This window comes from Hypanus sabinus, chromosome 1, assembly GCF_030144855.1.
Source record: "Hypanus sabinus isolate sHypSab1 chromosome 1, sHypSab1.hap1, whole genome shotgun sequence".
NCBI classification, from domain to species: Eukaryota; Metazoa; Chordata; class Chondrichthyes; order Myliobatiformes; family Dasyatidae; genus Hypanus; species Hypanus sabinus.
The window spans coordinates 46,208,818-46,233,916 of NC_082706.1; the positions used below are offsets into that span (position 1 = coordinate 46,208,818).

General features: G+C 44.0%; 1 protein-coding gene across 1 annotated transcript; it reads right to left on the reverse strand.

The window, feature by feature from the left end:
• Positions 1-19,133: 19,133 nt before the first annotated feature.
• LOC132393458 (gastrula zinc finger protein XlCGF57.1-like) lies at positions 19,134-23,328 on the reverse strand. Its single transcript, XM_059968718.1, has 2 exons — positions 23,062-23,328; positions 19,134-22,133 (listed from the first exon to the last, which is right to left on the reverse strand). The coding sequence occupies exon 2, from the start codon at positions 21,823-21,825 to the stop codon at positions 19,960-19,962; it is 1,866 nt and encodes a 621-aa protein (XP_059824701.1). The 5' UTR covers positions 21,826-22,133; positions 23,062-23,328; the 3' UTR covers positions 19,134-19,959.
• Positions 23,329-25,099: the final 1,771 nt, after the last annotated feature.

Consider the following 25,099-nt stretch of genomic DNA (forward strand, 5'->3'; position numbering starts at 1 on the left):
AGGCAGTGCATTCCACACTCTCTGGGAGAAGAAGTTTTTCCTTAACTCTGTCCTAAATGACCTACCCCTTATTCTCAAACCATGCCCTCTGGTACTGGACTCTCCCAGCATCTGGAACATATTTCCTGCCTCTATCTTGTCCAATCCTTTAATAATCTTATATGTTGCAATCAGATCCCATCTCAATCTTCTTAACTGCAGCATGTACAAGCCCAGTCTCTCTAACCTCTCTGAGTAAGACAGTCTGGACATCCCAGGGATTAACCTCCTGAATCTATGCTGCACTTCCTCTATAACCAGGATGTCCTTCCTTAACCCTGGAGACCAAAACTGTACACAATACTCCAGGTGTGGTCTCACCAGGGCCCTGTACAAATGCAAAAAGATTTCCTTGCTCTTGTACTCAATTCCCTTTGTAATAAAGGCCAACATTCCATTAGCCTTCTTCATTGCCTGCTGCACTTGCTCATTCACCTTCAGTGACTGATGAACAAGGACTCCGAGATATCTTTGTATTTCTCCCTTACCTAACTCTACACCATTCAGATAATAATCTGCCTTCCTGTTCTTACTTCCAAAGTGGATAACCTCACACTTATTCACATTAAACATCATCTGCCAAGTATCTGCCCACTCACTCAGCCTATCCAAGTCACCCTGAATTCTCCTAACATCCTCATCACATGTCACACTGCCACCAAGCTTAGTATCATCAGCAAACTTGCTAATGTTATTCTCAATGCCTTCATCTAAATCGTTGATTTAAATCGTAAACAGCTGTGGTCCCTATACCAAGCCCTGTGGCACCCCACTAGTCATCACCTGCCATTCCGAGAAACACCCATTCACCGCTACCCTTTGCTTTCTATCTGCCAACCAGTTTTCTATCCATGTCAATATCTTCCCCACAATGCCATGAGCTCTGATTTTACCCACCAATCTCCTATGTGGGACCTTATCAAATTACATTTTATCAAGCAAGTATGGTTTTGCATTATCTTTCTAAATCTTTTTATTAATATTAATAATATGGACAGAATACAGATGATATATTGATAAAGAAATTACCAACATACACATTCCATTACATATGAAAAAAAAACATACCTAATAGTTACAATATAAATGAGTTTACCAAGACATAAGCCATAAGATATATGTATGGACATAGTAAATCTAAATATTTCATAATGTATAATATAAAAAAAACAGAAAAAAGAAAGAAAAAAAAATTATATAATGCAGAACTAACTAATCTAATCTAATAACTATAACTATTGGTTTTGCATTATCTAAACCAATAACTTTCCCTAATTAAACTAACCAAACTGATGTGTAAAAAGTTATAAATTTCATAAAACTGTATGTTTCAAATTTATGCTTTGCAACATTTTTGTTCTTTACCATAGAATTAATGTTTTGTTGCTTCAGCCAGGCTTACCAAATTCTCTCTGTTTACTGAAGCTAGCAATTCAAAAGAATATATTAGAAAAGAGCAGATTAAATCAAACTATATCATATAATCAGAACCAGAGCCAGCTTAAAAACACCACTGATTGACAATGATCAGAAAAATCAAGTTTTAAAAACCTATTGACCTTGCAATTCTGACATATGAGGGTTAAAAAGGATTCAAGTAATTCTTAGTAATTTACTATTCCCTACTTAATGTGAGCATATGATTCTGTGTAATTTTTTGATGGTTGAATCACACATACAATAGATTACTTCCATTAAAACTTTTTATTGTATAAGTATTGACTCATCATGCATTCGTACAGGAACATTGGCATTTCCAAATTCTCCAAGTGAGTGCCATTAAGTATTATTCAGACTGAAAGATAAGGTTTACTTAATGCAGGCAATTGGCTTTACAGCTAGTACCCCAATGTCTTCAGTTCAATATTGAACACAAGAAGATATGAATTTTAAAAGCATTCTTCAAGTAAAATTAAGCAATTGGGGATCAAATTGAGATTTTTAATATCAGTGGTGCCTGCATTTCTAAGGATTCCTTTTAGCAACAAGCTGGAAAATGTTTCGAGATCCAATTTCTGAAATACCATTATCTGAGCTAAGTTGACTGAAGCATGCTCTACTACTTGATACTGCACTGCACTACAATTTAACTGCTTGATGAAAACCTGGTTCAGTTTATATTAATTTATTAAAAAGCTATTTTCCAAAATATACAAAGCAAAGCACATTTATTATCAAATAAAATAAAAATTATACACCTTGAGATTTGTTAGCTTGCAGGCAGCCACAAAGCACGAAACCCGAGTAACCCAATTAAAAAAAAGAACAAAAACCACTGCGCAGAGGAAGAGAAAAAAACACAAGTCATGCAAACAATAAAAGCAAGCTAACAGCATTCCAAACCAGACTAAGTCCTCAGATCCACTCATGGATCAGCTGGAGTAGGCATAAGCCTCAGTCACTGTTCATCACACTCGCAGAGTAAAACCCAACAGCAGCTGGATCACCAAGGAGAAAGAACGGAGATTTGCAGGAGAGCGAGTGAAATCAGCTGGTCCTCGCTCTTATTCCCAACACTTGGGCTTTCTGTCTAACTGGACCAGCGTTTAAATTGTCCAAGCACCAGCAGTGCCTCGCTCTAGCACCTGGAACCTGATGCACTCTACACTTGGGCCACCAGCCCAGAACCATTCTCGATCTCACCAAATTGGCTGAGTGCCTGAAGTGATTCAAATTTGCCCCTGGGTTAGGTGGACGGGCATCAAAACCCTTCCGAATTGACTCCTCTCCAGATTGCTAACTCAGGCTCCTTCAGTGATACCTACTCTGTCTGCAACCCCACCTTGAATCATTGCATCTCTTAATGCCCCAGCATAGCTCACCCACAAACCAGCCTCACCTCTGCAAGCAGCGATAGTTCACCACAATTTGCTTCAGAAAACATGTTTTAAGTAATATTTTTAGTCAAATCTCTTGCCCTCTGAACTACCAGTAAGCTGTTACACATCTTTGACAGCGTCACCTTAAACCAGAAGTTTTCAAGAAACAATTTAATTTCCTCAAAAGCACCAATTTAAGTTCTTTTTACAATTGTGATTAAATCATTGAGAGAAATGTCTTCAAATATTTTCATTGTATCGTGATCTCCCAAATATTCCCAAATAAACAAAATAGCGGTTAGTCTGTACTTGTGTGCAGTTCTGGCTGCCACACTATAGGAAGATGTGAATAAGCTTAGAGGGTCCAGGAAAGACTCATAAAGATGTTGTCTGAATTGAAAGGAAAAATTCATAAGGATGTTGTCTGAATTGGAAGGAAAAATTCATAAGGATGTTGTCTGAATTGGAAGGAAAAATTCATAAGGATGTTGTCTGAATTGGAAGGAAAAATTCATAAGGATGTTGTCTGAATTGGAAGGCTTGAGTGATAAAGAGAGATTGGATAGGTTAGGTCTTCTTTCTTTGAATATAAGGAGGCAGAGATCTGCCATGACAGAAGTGTATAAGATTGTGAGAGGCATAGGTAGAGTATATAGTCAGTGACTGTGTCCCAGGATACAGGTTTCATAAAATGAGTGGGCCGTGGTCTAAAGTGAGAGTGAGGAACCTTAAAGGGCATCTAAGTGGTAAATTTTTCACAATACTTGGTATCTGGAATAAGCTGTCAAGGGTGGTAGTCTGCAGAGAATGGGCAAAGGAGAGGCAGATGGAATATAGTGTAGGGAAGTGTATGGTAATGCTCTTTGGTGGAAGGAATAAAGGTGTAGAATATTGTTTAAACAGAGGGAATTCAGAAATCTGAAGTGCAAAGAGACAGTAAGCCCTCGAGTAGGATTCCATGAAAGTTCACTTGCTGGTTGAGTCACTAGAACAGAAGGCAAAAACAATGTTAGCATTCATTTCATGTAGACTGGAATATAAAAGCAAGGATGCAAAGCTGACACTTTGGCCAGACTACATCTGGAGTACAGTATAGTGAGCAGTTTTGGTCCCCATATTTAAGGAAGGATATGATGGCATTAGAGAGGGTCCAGAGGAGGTTTACGAGAATGATACCAGGAAAGAAAAGGGTAAATGTATGAGGGCTGTTTGAGGTTCTGGGCCCGTATTCACTGGAATTCAAAAAAATGAGGTGCATATCACTAAAACCATGGATTTCACAGAAAGGCCGGCATAGGGTGAATATGGAGAGGATGTTTCTATAGTGGGAGATCTATGATCAATGTCCATAGCCTCAGAATAGAAAGATGTCCCATTAGAACAGAGATAAGAAGACATTTCCTTAGATCAGGATTGGAGAACCTGTGGAATTCATTGTGACAGATGGCTGTGGAGGCCCATTGATCGGGTAGATTTAAAGCAGAGGTTGCTAGGTTTGTGATTAGTAAGGGTGTCAAAGGTAATTGAAAAAAGGCAGGAGAATGGGGTTCAGGGAAAATAAATCAGCCATTCTCAAATGGCGGAGCAGATTTAATGGACTAATTGGCTCGTATGTCTAATGTTCTAAAGAAATTTCTCCTCATATCTGTTTTAAAGGAACATCCTTGTATTCTGAGGTTGTGCCCTGTGGTCCTAGACTCCCCCACTATAGGGAGCATCCTGTCTACATCCACTCTATTCTAGGCCTTTCAATATTTGATAGGATTCAATGAGACTCCCTCAGACAATTCTGCTACACTCCAGCATGTACAAGCCCAGAACCACCAAATGTTCTTCCTAGGTTAACAATTTCATACACAGGATCGTTCTCTTGAATCATGTGCCCAACATCCAGTCCCAGAGTGGGGTAAGAATGTGTTTTTGAAGCCCAGCCCTGGCAGCTGGTATGATGGATAGAGGACACACGATCATTGTCATCATTGATATTTGCCTCTGACCTTTTACCTCACTGCAGGGTAAGCCGAATAGTTACCCCATGATTCCCCACACGTATTCTTCCAATGAAGCACACTTGATGCTCTGCAGGAAGGGTCGCTGCAAGCTCATTCTCTCTCCTCCCCACAGAGACGTCCTCACAACCTCCAATGTTCTCCTCCGTGATGCCCCCGTGAACTCCGTGATGCCCCTGCCCCTCCTATCACCGACTCCTTCATACTCCCTTTGTCACAACTGGTGGTCAGCCAGGAGCTGGTCTAACCGGAGATGATCTCCATTCTATTGGCTGAAGCAATCATCGAAGTTTGCTAGACTTTGGATTTGGTAGGAGTGGTGGACCAGAGCGAGAGAGTCTCTGTGATTTACCCCAGAAACATCTGTATATCTGTCCTGTGCTTCAGCTGAATGGCTGTTGTCAGGGTGGGGCAGCTCTGTGACATCACAGGGAGGAAGGCGTCACAATATTCGATCCCCGTTGTGAGTTCACGGGGGAGGGAGGAAAGGGGGATCGGCTTGTGGTGATGCTGGGATTTGTGATCAGCAAGGAGGGGAGTGGGGGAGGGAAACAAGCACATTTACCCACTAAAAATGATGGGCTAAGCCTGTCCCAACTCTCTGAACATGTCTCTTACCCCTTTCCTTCTTGTCCCCATTCCCAACATGAGATACGGCAGGTTGTTCACTCTCACCACCTGATCTGTATGGGTGGCACACCAAAACAAGTTTTCACTGTGGGCCCAGCTGCCCACATTAAAAAGGGGACTGGCCCAGCTTAGATATGGGTGATGTATTACATTGGAGCCTTGTAACAGCAGCAATCATTTGAATATTTTTTCATTAATGATTGATACATCTTCGGGTCTTTCAATGGCCATTTCTGGTGCATAGCATCATACTGTGAAGGGATTGCAGAAGTTAATCAGTTGTACGGGGATCTGCAAAGAAATACAATCAGATAATGGGTCCCATCTCTCAGACATGCTGTGAAAGACTGGACTGCCAGTGAAGGTAGTTACTGGGTGTATCATGGAGCCTATTACTCCCAGGCATCATGGCTAATTGAAGTGATGAATGGACTCTAAAAGCAACAGATACGGCTACTAACACCAACCCACTCCTTGCAGGGGTGACTGACTGTAGTACCCCGAGCCTTGTAAATCTGAACATCAGATCCTCACCCCAAGAATCACTGATGACCAGAATGATCAAAGGTACTTCAGAACCAGAGGACGAGGTGGGCACTACAGAAGGGGCTTCCAGAGAGCGAAGGGAAACTATGAACTCTCGTTGTACATATACCGGTTTGCATGGCAGAGATTGTGGCAAATGGGGATGGTGACACAAAACTGGGTATCAGTGCAAGGGAAAAGCCATCTGGTGTGTTTGAACAGAAAGACATTGACCAAAAGAGGATGATTTTAAATCTTTGTAAATCTGATAACAGATGCTTTGTTCTAGTGGGAATGAGAATGCTAGAATGATTTGTGTCAGTGACATGGGCCTTCCTTTGAGCAGATAGTATCGTCTGGTCATGTGGGAAGGACATGTAAAGACCTACTACGGACAGAAGAGATGTTTTCACACTTTATACTTCTGACTCTGTGGCTAAGCACAGTTTCAAGGCCACTCTCGCAACTGCTCTGTGTCCTATTCTGGCTTTGATGACATATTTAAGTTTGCTGATATTGGCCGAATCAAAGGTGCTGATGAATTAGTACATAGCACAGAGAACGAAAACCTGGCTGAGTGGTGCCACAACAGCAAGCTCTCAGTCAATGTCAGCTAAACCTAGGAGCTAATTACTGACTTCAGAAGGAGGAAACTGGAAGTCCATGAACCACTCCTCATTGGGGATTCAGAGGTGGAGACGGTCAAAAACTTTAAATTCCTTGGTGTTATTATTTCAGAAGATCTGTCCTGTGCCTAAGTGCAATTACAAAGAAAGTGCAGCAGCACCTCTACTTAGAAGTTTGTGAAGATTCTGCATGGCATCTAAAACTTTGACAAACTTTTACAGATGTGTGGTGGAGAGTGTATTGTCTGGCTGAATCACAGCCTGGTATGGACACACCAATGCCCTTGAACTGAAAATCCTACAAAAATTAGTGGATAAGGGCCTAGTCCATCGCAGGTTAAGTCGTCCCCACCATTGACCACATTTGCACACAGCATTGTTGCAGGAAGGCATCATCTATCATCAAGGACCATCACTGCCCAGGTCATGCTCTCTTCTCAAGAGGGATTAGAGATACTGCAGATGCTGGAAATCCAGAGCAACGCATTCAAAATGCAGGAGAAACTCAGCAGGTCAGGCAGCATCTATGAAGAGGAATAAACAATTGTTTTGGACCAAGACCTTTCACCAGGAATGGAGAAGAAGCCAGAATCAGAAGGTGGAAGGAGGTGGTGGGATTAGTACAAGCTGACAGGTGATAGGTGAAGCAAGGTGAGGGGGAAGGTGGGACTGAGAAGTTGGAGGGTGATAAGTGGAAAAGATACAGGGCTGATGAAGAGAAAGTCACTGGCAACAGATATACTTGTTTTTTTGTTGTCTGTGTAAATCAGTCCATGTCAAAAAGCTTCATTGGTAAAGCTCCCCCGATCTTTCTGTACTTGATTGACAACTGCATTGGTGCTGCTTCTCTTTTATGATCTCTCTGTCTCCACTCAGGAGACAGATATTGACTGATATCCTTTTATAAACCTTCTGACTCTCACAGATACCTTTGCACCCTGTCACCTGTAAAAACGTCAGTCCCTTTTCCAGCCTGTACAGATTTTCTCTTGTTTGTGATTCCCTTTTCTCTGTTCCCAGGATAAGGCTTTCCTTTGTGGAACATCAGAGGTGTTCTCCTCCTTCAAAGAGTTTGATTTCTTTTCCTCTCTCATTGATGCCTTTCTCACCTGCATCTCCTCCATTTCCTGGACATTTGCTCTCACACTATCTTCCAGCTGCTACAATAGGGTTAAGAGTTCCCCTTGTCCTTCCTTAACACTGCATGAGCATCCATATCCATCACATCATTCTCCGTAACCTCTGCCATCTTCAAAGGGATCCTACCACTAAATACATCTTTCCCTCCCCCCACACTCCAGTTTTTGCAGGAATCGCTCTCTCTGTGACTTCTTTGTTCATTGGTTCCTCCCTACTGATCTCCAGCCTGGCACTTAACTCTGCAAGGAGAACATATACTACAATCTCACATTTATCTCTTCCCTCACCTTCATTCAAGACCCTAAAGTCCTTCTATTCTGAGCAGTGCTGTCTGATCCTGGACTCCCCAACTACAGGAAACATCCAGTCCACATGCACTCTATCTACTAGGCTTCTCAACATTTGATGGGTTTCAATGAGATCCCACACTCCCCTCCCCATTCTTCTAAACTGCAGCAATATAGGCCCAGAGTCACCAAACACTCCTGATATGTTAACCCTTTCATTTCCAGAATCATTCTCATGAACCTCCTCTGCACTTCTTTTCTGAGATAAGGGGCCCAAAGTTGCTAACAATACTCCAAATGCAATCTGAACAATGCCTTATAAAGCCTTCTGTTGGGTTTTAAAATTGAGGTACATAAATTCATGAGTGTTATAAGTATGATGAATACAAAGTAACACACATAAAATGCTGGAGGAACTCAGCAGACCAGGCAGCATCTATGAAAAAGAGTAAACCATTGATGTTTCGGGCCGAGTCCCTTCATCAGGACAGCATGGGATATTCAAAATCTGATTGAATGGTACTATAGCATCAACCTCTCACTTAATATCAGCAAAACCAAAATGCTGATTTATTGATGACAGCAGGAGGAAACTGGAAATCCAGGAGCCAGTCTTCATCACGGGATCAGAGGTGGAAAGTGTACATAACTTTAATTCCTTGCTGTTATCATTTCAGAGGATCTGTTCTGGGACTAGCAACTGTGTCATTACAAAGAAGGCATGACTGTGGCTCAATGTAGAAGCATATGTATAATTGGCATGTTATCTAAAACTTTGACAATAGATGTCTATTGGAGAGTATCCTGATTGGTTGCATGAAGGCTTGAGATGAGAATACCAATGCCCAGGAGCAGAACAGTCTATAAAAACTGGTGGATTCTGCCCAGGTTCTCCCAGGCAAGCTCTCCCTGTCATTGAGCACATTTACAAGGAGCGATGCCACAAGAAAGCAGTGTCCAGCTCGCCATGCTCTTATCACTGCTGCCATTGGTAAGGGTGTACAGGAGCCTCAGGTCCCACACTCTCAGCTTCAAGAAAAGTTATTACCCTACACCAGTCACACTGTTGAAACAATATACATCAGATACTTTACTGAACTAAGTGCTTGACAACACAATTAATAATTATTAAACATTCTTCGGATGATGTACTGTGGAGAGCATTCTGCCGGGCTATATCACTGTCTGCTTTGGGGGTGGGGTACTATTGCACAGGATCAGAAGAAGCTACAGAAAGTTGTAAAATTAGTCAACTCCATCATGGGTAATAGCCTCAAGACATCTTCAAGGAGCGGTGCCTCAGAAAAGTGGTGTCCATCAGTAAGGACCTCCATCCCTCAGGACATGTCCTCTTCTCATTGTTACCATCAGGAACCAGGTACAGAAGCCTGAAGGCACACACTCAGTGATTCAGGAACAGCTTCTTCCCCTCTGCAATCTTGATTTCTAAATGGACATTGAACCCATGAACATTATCTCACTTTTGAAATTATTTGTTTTAAATAATTTTTAATTTAACTATTTAGTATACATACATTTCTGTAAATGACTTGTTTTCTATATTTATCATGTATTTCATTGTGTTGCTGCTAATAAGTTGACAAATTGCACTAAATATGCCAGTGATATGAAACCTGATTCTGATCTGTGTTCTCTTGCACCTTGTTTCTTTGTCAATCTTTGCTACTTAGAGTTTTCATAAATTCTATCTTTTGTCTTTACAAACAGATAGACATACTTTATTGATCCCAAGGGAAATTGTGTTTCATTACAGCCACGCCAACCAAGAATAGTGAAGAAATATAGCAATATATAACCATAAATAATTAAATAATAATAAGTTAATCATGTCGAGTGGAAATAAGTCCAGGACCAGCCTATTGACTCAGGGTATCTGACACTCGAAGGGAGGAGTTGTAAAGTTTGATGGCCACAGGCAGGAATGACTTCCTATGATGCTCAGTGTTGCATCTTGGTGGAATGAGTCTCTGGCTGAATGTACTCCTGTGCCTAACTAGTACATTATGGAGTGGATGGGAGCCATTGTCCAAGATGGCATGCAACTTGGACAGCATCCTCTTTTCAGAGTCCAGTTCCACCCCCACAATATCACTGGCCTTAAGAATGAGTTTGTTGATTCTGTTGCTGTCAGCTACCCTCAACCTGCTGCCCCAGCACACAACAGCAAACATGATAGCACTGGCCACCACAGACTCGAAGAACATCCTCAGCATCGTCCGGCAGATGTTAAAGAACCTCAGTCTCCTCAGGAAATAGAGACAGCTCTGACGCTTCTTGTAGACAGCCTCAGTGTTCTTTGACCAGTCCAGTTTATTGTCAATTCGTATCCCCAGGTATTTGTAATCCTCCACCATGTCCACACTGACCCCTTGGATGGAAATAGGGGTCACCGGTGCCTTAGCCCTCCTCAGGTCCACCACCAGCTCCTTAGTAAACACAAAGTGCACTGCAGATGCTGTGGTCAAATCAAGACGTACAAACAAGCTGGACGAACTCAGTAAGTCGGACAGCATCTGTTGAAAGAGCAGTCAACGTTTCGGGTCAAGACCCTTCGTCAGGACTAAAGAGGGGGGCAGGGGCCCTATAAAGGAAGTGGGGGGAGGGTGGAAAACCAATCAGAGGAAAGATCAAGGGATGGAGGAGGTGGAGCAGGGAGGGGATAGGCAGGAGAGGTGAAGAAGGAATCTAAGGGGAAAGCACTATAGGTAGTAGAAGAAGGCAGAGTCATGAGAGGTGATTGGCAGCTAGAAGAGGAGACAGAGTGAAGGTGGGATGGGGGAAGGAAGAGGGAGGGAATTACCAGAAGTTGGAGAATTGGATGTTCATACCAGCTTGTCTTGACCAGCTCCTTAGTCTTTTTCACGTTAAGCTGCAGATGATTCTGCTCACACCATGTGACAAAATTTCCCACCATAGCCCTGTACTCAGCCTCATCTCCCTTGCTGTTGCATCCAACTATGGCAGAGTCATCAGAAAACTTCTGAAGATGGCAAGACTCTGTGCAGTAGTTGAAGTCCGAGGTATAGATGATGAAGAGAAAGGGAGACAGGACAGTCCCCTGTGGAGCCCCAGTGCTGCTGACCACTCTGTCTGACACACAGTGTTGCAAGCGCACGTATTGTGGTCTGCCAGTCAGGTAATCAATAATCCATGACACCAGGGAAGCATCCACCTGCATCACTGTCAGCTTCTCACCCAGCAGAGCAGGGCAGATGGTGTTGAACACATTGAAGAAGTCAAAAAACATGACCCTCACAGTGCTCGCCGGCTTGTCCAGGTGGGTGTAGACATTGTTCAGCAGGTAGATGATGGCATCCTCAACTCCTAGTCGGGGCTGATAGGCGAACTGGAGGGGGTCTAAGTGTGGCCTAACCATAGGCCGGAGCTGCTCTAGAACAAGTCTCTCCAGGGTCTTCATGATGTGGGAGGTCAATGCCACCGGTCTGAGGTCATTGGAGCCACTGGGGCACGGTGTCTTCGGTACAGGAACGAGGCAGAATGTCTTCCACAGCACAGGAACCCTCTGGAGACTCAGGCTCAGGTTGAAGACATGGTGAAGTACTACACATAGCTGGGGGGCACAGGCTTTGAGCACCCTGGGGCTGAAATCATCCAGGCCTGCAGCCTTGCTTGGATGGAGATGTTTCAGCTGTCTTCTCACCTGTTCAGCTGTGAGACCCACGGCGGTGGTTTCAGGTGTGGGAGGGGTGTAGTCATGAGAGCAGGGTGGGGGCTGTGAGGAGGGGTAGCAGGGGAGAGTGGAGCATGTGTTGGTTGAGGGCCGACAACAGATGAATCATGTGGGGGATGGGCAGGGGCCACAGTGTCAAATCTGTTGAAGAACAGGTAAGTTCATTGGCCCTGTCCACACTGCCTTCAGCTCCTCTGTTGCTAGTTTGCCGGAACCCAGTGATGGTCCTCATCCCATTCCAGACCTCTCTCATGTTGTTCTGCTGGAGTTTCCACTCAAGCTTCCTCCTATACCTGTCTTTAGCCTCCCTGATCTTGGCTTTCAAGTCCCTCTGTATTGTCCTGTACCTTTCTGTAAATGCTTGGAAGAAAATTAATTTTTGTAATTTGGTAATAAATTTCCTGAGACTTTGGCAAATGTTTTTCGATGTCACTCTTTATTTCTTGAAAGGTTTAGTGATCTATTTACAAAGTTCACAAGATTCCCAGTGGCTACTCTGATTGAGAGCTTCCTCTTTCCCTCCTCCTGGGACACTGCCTTACCCTGTGACTTGCTGACCCATGGCTCACTGGTGTTACAGAGACCCTTCCCTTCGCTGACATTGTTTCCTCAGCAATGGTTCAGTTTGGTGCAGGATGGAAAAGGAGTAAACTGAAGTGGGCTCAGTCTGCATCTGCTGCAGTCTCTACTTCACTGTGGGCTTCGGCCTCTTCTCTTCCTGCCTCCTGCCTCGGGAACGATTAGTGTCTGTCAGTACCTTACTGACTTGGCTCCCTGCCTCTGGTTTTCTTTTCTCATCCTCAGGCTCGCATCCTTCTTGGTCCTCACACTCTCTGTAACCTCCCTGTCCTGTCAAACTCTCACAGATCTGCTCATCTCCTGCTGTTGCCCTTCTGCACCTACAAATCTGCTCCGTTTTCATATCGGAGACCTGTGTCCAGTAGTGGGCTACAGGGATACGTGCCTGGTCCCCTATTGTTTTCCAGGTGTATCAATGATTTGGATGTGAATGTTGACAAATAAGTTCACAAATGGCTGCAAAACTGGTAGTGAGGTTACAACAGGATGTGGATAAGCTAGTTGGAATTTAACTCTGAGAATTTGGAAATGTTGCACTTCTGCAAGTTAAACCAGGATGGAACAGTAAGCAACAGGATCCTGGGGGTGTTGTAGAACAAAAAGAACTAGGGCATACATGATTCATTGAAAGTGGTGACTGTATAGACTGGGTGGCTAAGAAGTCTTATTGCATGAATCCTTTATCAGTCAGAGAACTGAGTAGGAAAGTTAGGATGTATTGTTACAACTGTACAATATGTTGAAAAGAGAACAATTGGCTTGTTGCCTAGGAACAGAAAGGATGTGATTCAGCTTGAGAGGGTGCAGAAAAGATTCACAAGTATATCACTGGGACTAAGTTACAGGGAGAGACTGGAAAAATCTGGAGCTGTTTTCTCCAGACTGTAGCAAGCTGAGTGTTGAGTTTATAGAGGTATATACAATCCTAAGGGGCATTGTTGATAAATAAGTTGCTGGAGTCTTTCACCCAAAGTAGGCCATCTTAAACTAGAGGGTATACGGTAGATTTGTGGTGAGAGGGGATCAGTTTGGAGGTAACCTAGAGGGCAACTTTTGCACACAGATCTGTGGAATGAGATGTTATCTGAAGGCTAGAGTTGGATGTATTTACAAAATTGGAAAGATATTTGGACAGTTACATACATAGATAGGAAAGGTTGAGAGGATCGGGCCTAATATGGTCGGAGGACAGGCTGACATTGGCAACTTGGTTGGTGTGGATGAGTTGTATGAAGGGACTGTTTTAGTGCTGTATAAATCGAATCCAGGAAGTTAAGCCAAGAAAGGATGTACACAACAAATGTCAGGTTCCTGTGGAGTGTTGATGAACACAGACTTTGTGGGTTCCTGCCTCCACCACTTCCTCTGGCAGCTCATTCCAGACACCAGCTATTTTCTGTTTGAAATACTTACTGTTCTGTTTGAAACATTTACCTTTCTGATTCTTCTTAATTCTCCTCCCTATCACCTTAAAACCACTCCTAGTTTCAGACACTCATCCCAAGGGAAACAGTCTTGGTCTCTCTAACCGATGGATGCCTCATGTAATTTTATCTACCTCTATTATGTCACCACTCAGCCTCCTTAATGTCAGAATATCCAGTCTCTCCTGATAACAAGCCTTCCAGTGTGCATAATATCTAACTGAATTTGTTCTGCATGCTCAAGTTTGAGAACTGTGCACAGTTCCTGAAGTCTGGCCCAACCAAAGTATGTACAACTTTAACATGACACCCCAACTCTTGTACTCAGTGTTTCACCTGATGTAGGCAATCAGGTACATGGCTTCTTCATGAGTGTTTACCTGTGCTGTGGGGAACTGTGTAACAACACTTCAGGGCCTGCACAAGTACTTCAATGAGCAATGCCCAGAGGGATATGGAAGTAATGAAGGAAAGCTGAAGATGGTACAAAGCATTTTGTGTGTGATGGTACAAAGGGTGACTTCTCCCAGCACATCAGTGAAACAGTTAAATTCATCCTCCTAATGACTCTATTTCCCTTTTTAGGGTGACTGGGATCCTGTCAGGGTTTTTGATCTACAATGCATTCATATTATGTTTCTGCACGGCAGTGTGTTCCCTGTTCTTCGAGTTCGCCAGTTGGCTACATTAGATGTCCAGATTCGGCCTGAAGGGCGCCTTTGGGGTGTGTCCTTGTGCATTCCTCTGGACATAAGTTCTCACCAGTGTCACGAACTGAACCATAGCAGAAGCTAGAACATTGAAGAGAGAGAGGGCAGCTGTCGGAGGCCTCTGAATTTGGTGGTCGATCAATGGTGAGAATTTGCTGACAATTCTCGAGTCAGGGAACTCAAAATAAAAGCAACGCTTCAGGCAGACTGTAACATCGAAACGGTGACTACTTGTCTCTCCTTCCATTGTGGAAAGAGTGGCATCTGTCACCTGTGGGTCATTGTGGGAGAGAGGGCCTGTGGGATATTGAAATGTTGGAGTGAACAGTTAGTGTTTGATGGACTGCAGACCATGGCCTCTCATTGGGGGCTTCGCTGTTTCTGTCATGGTGGCTGATGCTTTATGCTGGATAAGTGGGGAGGGGGGGGTTGATGCTGCTTGTGGGTGGGAGGAGGGCAGTGGGTTTTGGGGTTCTTACATTTTTGTTTCTGTCATTCTGTTCTTTTCCAGTTTTGAGGATATCTGCGGTGAGTGAGAATTTGAGGTTGTATATTGAATACATTCTCTGATATCAAATGGAACCCGCATCAGGGTCAGCATGTGTGGGCCTAGCTGTGATGGACTGAAGGGTCTGCTTCAATACTGAACAGCTCTGACTCCACTCCACTATTGCAATGGCTTTTCTTACTTGGGTTCTCAGCTCTGAGCTTCTGTCAATGAACCCCTCGTCTTCTGGGATGACACTTGGACCCTCCCATTATGTCCAAGCTGTCAGTCATCTCTCCTAATATCACCCACCATGCTTCACAGATTTCCCATGTAAAAGGACAGTTATTGGTTCATCAGTGATGGAGTATTTTGCTGTTCTTTTGAGGGATGTGGTTTAGTATTTGAGCATTAACACTCTTGTAGATTACAAAACCAATCCTCTTGGTTCTGAATAATTCAGGTGGCTCAAATGCCATGTATAAATTTGCGGATGATACAACCATTGTTGGTAGAATTTCAGATGGAGATGGGGGGGGGGGGGGGGAGGGGGAGAGAGAGAGAAAGAGAGAGCGCGAGGGAGAGGGAGAGAGATTGATTGATTTCTGAGGATCTAACCTGTTCCTGCCATATTGATGCAGCTGTAGAGGAGGGAAGGCAGCAGTTATATTTCATGAATGAGGGAAGACTTTCTGCTGCAGGAATTTGAGTAGGTAAGGGCTAAATTAAAAAGCAGAACTTTAACTTGCACATAGGTTGGGCGAATCATGTTGGTCAAAGCAGTATTGAGGACTTCATAGAACATATCCGTGATGGCATTCTTGAACAGCATGTTACTGAACCTACAAAAGGAAGTGCTATCTTAGATCTGGTCCTGTTCAATGAGACAGGTAAAATCAGTGAGCTTATAGTTAGGGATCCTTTTGGAAAGAGTGATCACAGTATGATTTTCTCATACAAATGGAGGGTGCAGTAGTTCAATTGAAAATCAGTGGATTATGTATAAACAATGGAAACTACAGTGGGATGAGGGAGGACTTAAGTAGTGTAGACTAGGAACACAGACTATATGATGGGACATTTGAGGAATGACTTTCAAAGAGACTTTTTGCTGTACACAACAAAATTGTATTCCAGTGGGGAAAGCGAGCCTTGAATAACCAAGGAAATAAAAGGTATCAAACTGAAAGTTTGTGCGTACAAAGCTGCCAGGAGTAATGAGAAACTGGAAGATTGGGAAAACTTTAAAAAACAACAAAGAACCACAAAATGAGCAATAAAGGAAGGGAAGATAGATTATGAAAGTTAACTAACACTAAATACAAAAATGGAGAGTGAAAGTTTTTATAATTATATAAAGTATGAAAGGGTGGCCGAAGTGCATGTACATCCCTTTGATGATGAGAAGGGGGAATTGATGTTGGATAATGAGGAAATAGCAGAGGCTTTGAATGACTATCTTGTGTCAGTCTTCATGGTGGAGGACACACCTAACATGCTGAAGAGAGATATTATGGATATGATGAGAGGGGAGGACCTTGAAACAATAGCTATCATGGAAGAGTTAGTGGTGACCAAACTTGGCCTGAGGATAGATAAGCCCCCTGGCCCTGGTGGAATGCATCCCAGGGTACTGAAAGAAATGGCAAAAATTTTAGTAGAGGCATTGGTGATGATTTACCAACATTTTCTGGACTCTGGGCAGGTCCTGCCAGATTGGAAAATGGCATGGTAGGGGAATTAAGGGTTATGGGGAAAAGGCAGGTAGGTAGAGATCAGTTCATGACCAGATCAGCCATGATCTTACTGAATGGCGGAGCAGGCTTGACAGGCCAGATGGCCTATTCCTGCTTCTAGTTCTTATGAAATTATCTCCTTCGGCTCAAAAGCCTGAAAGTTGAGTGGCAGTAACTGATCCTGAACCTGGTGGTGTGAGTACTGAGGTTCCTGTACCTTCTTCCTGATTGCAGTCGTGAAGAGAGCGCATGTCCTTGGTAGTGGGATCCCAGATGAAGGATGCTGCTTTCCTGTATCAGCGTTTCATGTAGATGTGCTCAATATTTGGGAGGGCTTTACCCATGGTAAGGCCATAAGATCATTATGTAGGGGCAGAGATAGGCCATTTGGTGCATCAATTCAGCTTCGCATTTCATCATGGCTTACCCATTTCCTTCTCAGCCCCAATCGCTTGCCTTCTCCTTGTATCCCTAATCAAGAGTCTATCAATCCCTACCCATTGACTTGGCCTCCAGAGCCGCCTGTGGCACCGAATTCCACAGATTCACCACTCTCTGGCTAAATAAAACTCCTCATCATCTGCATTCTAAATGGATGTCCCTCTATTCTGAGTTTGTGTCCTCCAGTCTTAGACTCCAGCACCATAGGAAACATCCTCTCCACATCCACTCTATCGAGGCCTTTTAATGTTCAATAGGTTTCAATGAGACTCCCCCTCATTCTACTAAATTTTGTTGCGTACAGGTGCACAGCCATTAAACACTCCTCATATGATAAGCCTTTTAATCCTGGAATCATTTTCCTTTGAACCTCCTCTGAACTTTCTCCAATGTCAGCACATCCTTTCTTACATCAGGGGTCTAAACCTACTCACAATACTCCAAGTGAGGCCTCACCAGTGCCTTATAAAGAATTACATCCTTGCCTGTACTTTCTAGTCCTCTCAAAATGAATACCAACATCACATTTGCCATCCTTGCCACTGCAAATTAACCTTTAGAGAACCCTGCATGAGGACTGCCAAGTCCTTTTGCAGCTCAGATTTTTAAATTTTCTCTCCAGTTAGAAAATATTTTATGCTTTTATTTCTTCTATTGGTGAATTACCATAAACTATCTCACACGGTTTTCCATCTGCCACTTCTTTGTCCATTCTCCTGAATCTATTAAGTCCTTCTGAAGCCGCTCTGCTTCCTCAACACCACTTGCCCCTCCACCTATCGTCACATTGTCTGCAAATTTGGCCACAAAGTTGTTACCCAAACGATTGACCAAAAAAAAAGGTAAAACAAAGTGGTCCCAACACCAATCCTTGTGGAACACCTCTAATTACTAGCAGCCAGCCAGAAAAGGCTCCCTTTATTCCCACTCTTTGCTTCTTGGGAATCAGTCGATGCCATATCCATGCTAGTATCTTTCCTTTAATACCATGGGCTCTTAACTTGTTAAGCAGCTGCATGAGTGGCACCTCATCAAAGGCCTTCTTAAAATCTAAGTACACAACATTCACTGATTCTCCTTTGTCTATCCTGCTTGCTACTTCTTCAAAGAATTAAGTTTGTCAGGCAAGATTTTCCCTTCTGGAAACCATGCTGTCCATGGCCTATTTTGTCATGTGCCTCCAAGTACCCTGAAACTTCATCCTGAACAATTGACTCCAACATCTTCCCAACCACTGAGGTCAGACCAATTTGTCTATAATTTCCTTTCTTCTGCCTCTCTTCCTTCTTGGAAGTGTGGAATGACATTTGCAATTTTCAAGTCCACTGGAGACATGCCAAAATCCGTTGAGAGGTGATGAAATGTCTCAGCCCAAAGGTCAACGATTTATTCCCTCCATTGGTATTGCCTGACTTTGAGTTCTTCCATCATTTATTGTGTGTAAAATGCATACAGTTTTATTGGCTACCTCTATCTGTAAGACTATTATCATGATAAGAGCTCTATGTATCCAAATAAAGGATCAGAAGCTGCACATGATTTCAGTTGCTCAATATCCATTAAAAAGTTGGCAATTCTGAGCGGAAGTTTTAGAGCAGTCTGGTGACAGTAGCCAGACTGTTGCCTTTATACACAAATAATAAAGTTTGAGGAAGAACGAGTGCAGATGGTTGAACAGTGATGTCACTTCTTCACCCAGAGTGGTGACCATTCAGAACCCATCACCACACAGGCAGCTGTAGGTGAGCAGCGGGGATGGATTTAAGGGGAAGCCGAGTGAACAGTGACGGAGAAAAAGAACGTCGCCGCCGGGTGATGGGAGGAAACGGAACATGAACTAGACAGGCAGAGTAGACTCTCTACTGTACATTGAGCTTGCTGCAGTTAGTAAGGACTTGAGAGTCAAGATGTTAAATATACCTGATTTATTTATGACAGATCCCTTCCACAATATTTAACTGCAGTCCAATTAAAGGCCTATGTCATCAAAACAAGCTTTCTTGACGCTGCTACTTCAGACCCAAACTAAAGATCATACAGAGACTCTGAGAAGTTAAGCAAAACTCAGAATTTTATTAACATACAAGTTCATGGATAACTCAGCCAGAACTTCATTAGGAAAGGATCAGGTTGACTGAGCCAACTAGGGATTAGCACTAACCCTTTACATACACTCCACGCAAGAAAAAAAATCTGTACCCAGCTCATAAAGCTACAGACTAATGACAAGCTAACATGCTACTATATTTTAACTACAGAGAAGTCAAAAGATACTTAATTGGACACCTGCAAAGTCTTGGAGAATTAATTGGAAGTATTCAAGGACAATTGCAACTTAAATGTAAACTGAGAGAAGACCTAACAATAAGACTTTAAAAAGCTGAACAGCAACAACACGGACGATTATAATTAATATAACGCAGAGAATACAGTAAAAGAACCCCAAGCAGCAGAAGCTCAAGGCCCTTATGAATACTCTACTAATGATCCGAGGTCATGTCACTCCCCTGCCCAATGACCAGGGTTCAGTTCCAGAAGTAATGAACAGCAGCAATAACTACAGAATCTGACACCAATAGTCACTCTTAAAATTGTAAGTGGATTCAGCAAACGCGATGGTTAAAAATTCAATATGGAGTTCTTTTAAACCGCCTCCTCAGTGAACTTGGTGATGCCAGCTGGTGGGATGACGTCGTCAGCCTCTTTGCTCACATAGGACAAGGGTGCAGCCTCTCAGTGTGAAATTGTGAATGCACCTTCAGTTCAGATGACTGAGTGAATCCCTTTCCATAGTCTCAACAGGTGACAGGCCCCTCCCCGGTGTGAACTCGCTGGTGTGTCTTTAGGTGGGATGACTGAGTGAATCCCTTCCCACACGTGGAACAGGTGAATGGCCTCTCTCCTGTGTGTACTCGTTGGTGTGTCTTTAAGTGGGATGAGTGAGTGAATCCTTTACCACAGTCTGAGCAGGTGAACGGTCTCTCCCCAGTGTGAACTCGCTGATGTACCTTCAGTTGAGATGAGAGAGTGAATTCCTTCCCACAGTCTGAGCAGCTGAACAGCCTCAAACCAGTGTGAAATCGCTGGTGTGTCTGTAGGTGTGATGACTGAGTGAATCCCTTCCCACATTCTGAGCAGGTGAATGGCCTCTCCCCAGTGTGAATTCGCTGATGTACCTTCAGTTGAGATGATCGAGGAAATCCCTTCCCACAGTCTGAGCAGGTGAACGGCCTTTCCCCGGTGTGAATTCGCTGATGGTCCTTTAGCTGAGAGAACTGAGTGAATCCTTTCCCACAGTCTGAACACGTGAATGGATTTTCCCCAGTGTGAAATGACAGGTGTCTCTGTAGGCTGGATGACTGAGTGAAACCCTTTCCACAGTCTGAACAGGTGTATGGCATCTCCCCAGAATGAACTGACTGGTGTGCCAGGAGGTCAGAGGACCGAGTGAATCTCTTCTCACAGTCTGAGCAAGTGAATGGCCTCTCCCCAGTGTGAAGTGATTGGTGTGTCCGTAGGTGGGATGACTGAGTGAATCCCTTCCCACAGTCTGAACAGGTGAACGGCCTCTCCCCAGTGTGAACTCGCTGGTGCACATTCAATTGGGATGACTGAGTGAATCCCTTCCCACAGTCTGAACAGGTGAACGGCCTCTCCCCAGTGTGAACTCGCTGATGTTCTTTCAGTTGAGATGACCGAGTGAACCCCTTCCCACAGTCTGAACAGGTGAACGGCCTCTCGCCAGTGTGAACTCGCTGATGTATCTTCAGTTGAGATGAGTGAGTGAAACTCCTCCCACAGTCTGAGCAGGTGAACGGCCTCTCCCCAGTGTGAACTCGCTGATGAACCTTCAGTTGAAATGACAGAGTAAATCCCTTCCCACATTCTGAGCAGGTGAACGGCCTCTCCCCAGTGTGAACTCGCTGATGTACCTTTAGTTGAGATGACAGGGTGAATCCCTTCCCACAGTCCGAGCAGATGAATGGCCTCTCCCCTGTGTGAACTCGCTGATGAATCTTCAGTTGAGATGACTGTGTAAATCCCTTTCCACATGCTGAGCAGGTGAACGGTCTTTCCCCAGTGTGAACTCGCTGATGTATCTTCAGTTGAGAAGATCGAGTGAATCCCTTCCCACAGTCTGAGCAGGTGAACGGTTTCTTCCCAGTGTGAACTGACTGATGTGTCTGTAGGTGGGATGAGTGAGTGAAGCCCTTCCCACAGTTTGAGCAGGTGAAAGGTCTCTCTCCAGTGTGAACTCGCAGGTGTGCCTTTAGGTGGGATGACTGAGTGAATCCCTTCCCACAGTCTGAGCAAGTGAATGGCCTCTCCCCTGTGTGAATTAACTGGTGTGCCAATAGGTCAGATGAGCGACTGAATCCCTTCCCACACTCTGAGCAGATGAATGGCCTATCCCCAGTGTGAATTCGCTGGTGTGTCTGTAGGTGGGATGACTGAGTGAATCCCTTCCCACAATCTGAGCAGGTGAATGGCCTCTCCCCAGTGTGAATTAACTGGTGTGCCAATAGGTTAGATGACAGAGTGAATCCCTTCCCACAGTCTGAGCAGATGAATGGTCTCTCACCAGTGTGAACTCGCTGATGTATCTTCAGTTGAGATGACTGAGTAAATCCCTTCCCACAGTCTGAGCAGGTGAACAGCATCTTCCAAGTGCGAATTAACTGCTGTGGAAAGGTCAGATCACTGAGTGAATCTCTTCTCACAATCTGAGCAGCTGAATTGTCTCTTCTCAGTGTGAATTGTCACTCAGAGCAGGTGAATGGCCTCTGCATGCTGTGAACTCACTGATACGCCAGCAGGTCAAACGTCAGACGCAGTGAAACCCTCACACAATCGACGTAGCGGAAGAACTGAACAAATGCTGCTGTGTTCTCAGCACTCTGATTCAACATAAACCTTCACTTCAGACACAAAGCACGTTTCCAACTGTACGGAGATGTTTCTCCACCTCCTAGGATCAACAACAAATATATCAGTATTACAACAGAAATATCTAGTCACTCTTTAAATATCAGCACAGAGACAATAAAACTGACGAGATGTATTTGAGATTCTGCACACAATTTCATTGTCATTTCTAACCTGTAAAAAGATTCACAAACTACATTAATGTGCAAAGGACAACATTTTAAATAATTTTAGTCCCTGTGCAGGGCTCTGACATCATACTGGTATTGCGATTATCATCAAATCATCCTCCAACTGGGAACAGATCAGACATCCAGACTAACTACCATATTCTCTGCCTGTCTTCCCATCTGTATCAGAATTAACCATTTCTGCCTGTGTCAATCTGTGACTTGCCTCAGACTGTCTCTTTCCATTGGTATTATTTTAAGTGCTGGTCATGTCCCACAGGGTTACAAGACAAACCTGCGGCTGGAAATTTTCTCATTACTCTGACCACGCCCCCCAGCCTAGGTTATTGTCGGTAGTGAACTCACCGAGGACAAAGTCAATAAATTTGACGGGGAGGGCAATATTTCTCATGGGAGTCTGGCGCTTTTGTGATGTGAAATCTTACAAGTCACTTGTTACCCTGGACAAGGGTGTTAATCATTATGTACCTAGAGAGAACGGGACAAATCATCTTCTCACTGGTAGAAAGGTTCAGAACATGAGGTAGAACAAAGAGCTAAAGCTGATGGAAGGATTTTGCTCTTTTCCCAAGCAGCACTAATTGATATTTTCACTGAATGAAAGATAGTTTTTTTTCCCATTTGAAATATATTTTGGTTCCGAGTTCTTAATTTTTGATTTTAGAAATGATCCCCTCTATACCGTGAACACCCTCCGCCCTCCCTCCCTCTCCCACGAACGGGAGACCCAGCTGTCACAGTCCCAGCGATGCGCATGCGCCGCAAAAATGGCGCCAGCACCTTCGTTAATCAGCAGAAAACTCCCCCGGGCCAGGGTACGGATCGTGGGTCTCAGAGAGATGGAAGAGAACTGCTACTGTCTCGGGGTGCGGGGCCACGGTGTGTCCAAGTTCACTACGGCTGTCGCTGAACCGAGGGGCGGGCACCGGTGCTGATGAAATTCTCACTCGGCGTCTCGCTCCTACGTGCTGTCGATTCTCCAGAGCCCTCTTCCGCTGCGCGCATGCGCGAATATCCGGACCTGCCTGCGATCCTTACGCCTGCGCATTTAATCGTCCAGTCACAGACAGTGAATTCTGAAGCGCGGTGGCGCCTGGGTATATGTGGTACCATTATACATGACTGCAAGCACCAGATCCACCCCACATGCCTCAATAAAATTATGTAGTTACTTTATGTGGAAGACGCAGGAGTTGCTTTATCAGAACAAGCTAGGACAAAAACTATAGTCATTATCAACCCGCATGTGTGTGTCAAGTGTCAAAGTCCAACCAACTTACAAATGCAGATATAGTACACAAGAGATTTTGCAGATGCTAGAAATATAGAGCAACACACAAAGTGCCGGAGGAGCTCAGCAGGTCAGGCAGCATCTAAGCAGAACAATAAACAGATTAGGCACAGTGAAGGGTCTCGGTCGAAATATCAACAGACCTTCCCTACCTGTAGAAATAGACTGCGACTATCAAGGTTATTTCAATGTTCAAAGTATATTTACTACCAAATTTTTGTATAAATTATACAACCTTGAGATTCGTCTGCTTATAGCCAGCCAAATAGCAGGAAACCCAAAAAACTCAATTAAAAAAAAGAAAGACCGTCACCCAATGTGCAGAGAAAGAAGAATAACTAGCAGCAACATTCCGAACCAAATTGAGTCCATAAACCCCAATCCCAGAGCAGCTGGAATAGGCTCAAGCCTCAGTCACAGTTCATCATAGAGTGGGCAAATTGCTGTTGAAGCTCACAGACATGAAGTGCCTTGGGACAGAGAAGAGGAGAGCTGTCGTCATTGGGGACTCTATAGTCAGGGGAGCAGACAGGAGATATTGTGGATGTGCGAAGGACACTCGTATGGTTTGTTACCTCCCTGGTGCCATGGTCTGGGATATCTCTGACCGGGTGCACGATATCCTGGTACAAGAGTGAAAGCAACCAGAAGACGTGATACATGTTCGTACCAACGACATAGGCAGGAAGAAGGATGAGGTCCTGAAGTATGAGATTCGTGAACTAGACAGAAGGTTGAAGAACAGGACTTCAAGGGTGGCATTGTCAGGATTGCTGCTAGTGTTACATGATAGTGATGTTAAAAATTGGAGGAGATGGCAGCTGAATGCGAGGCTGGGGGTTTGGTGCAGGGGGCAGGGTTTTAGATTTCTGGGTCATTGGGATATCTTCTGGGGAAGGTGGGACCTGCACAGATTGGATGAGTTGCAACTGAACTTGAGGGGGAGCAATATCCTTGCAGGTAGATTTGCTAGCATTGTTCGGGAGAGTTTAAACTAATTTGCAAGGGGGATGGGACCCTGAGCAATAGAGCAGTGGAAGAAGTGCATGGAGTAAAGCCAGATTGAACATAAGAGAGGCTTTGAGGAAAGAGAAGCAGAATAAAGGGTGTAAAAGTAATAAGGTAGAAGGGCAAAAGTGCATGTACTTCAAAGCAAGAAGCATCAGGAACAAAAATGATGAACTGAGAGCTTAGATACATACGTGGAATTATGATGTAGTGGCCATTACAGAGACTTGGCTGGCACCAGGGCAGGAATAGATTCCCAATATTCCTGGATTTCAGTGCTATAAAATGGATAGAGAGGGGGGAAAAGGGGAGGAGGGGTCACATTACTGGTCAGGGATATTATTACAGCTACAGAAAGGGTGGGTAATGTAGCAGGATCCTCTTTTGAGTCAGAATGGATGGTAATCAGGAACAGGAAGGAAACAATTGCTCTATTGGGAGTATTCTATTGGTCCCCTGGTAGCAGCAGAGATACCGAGGAGCAGATTGAGAGGCAGATTTTGGAAGGTGCAAAAATAA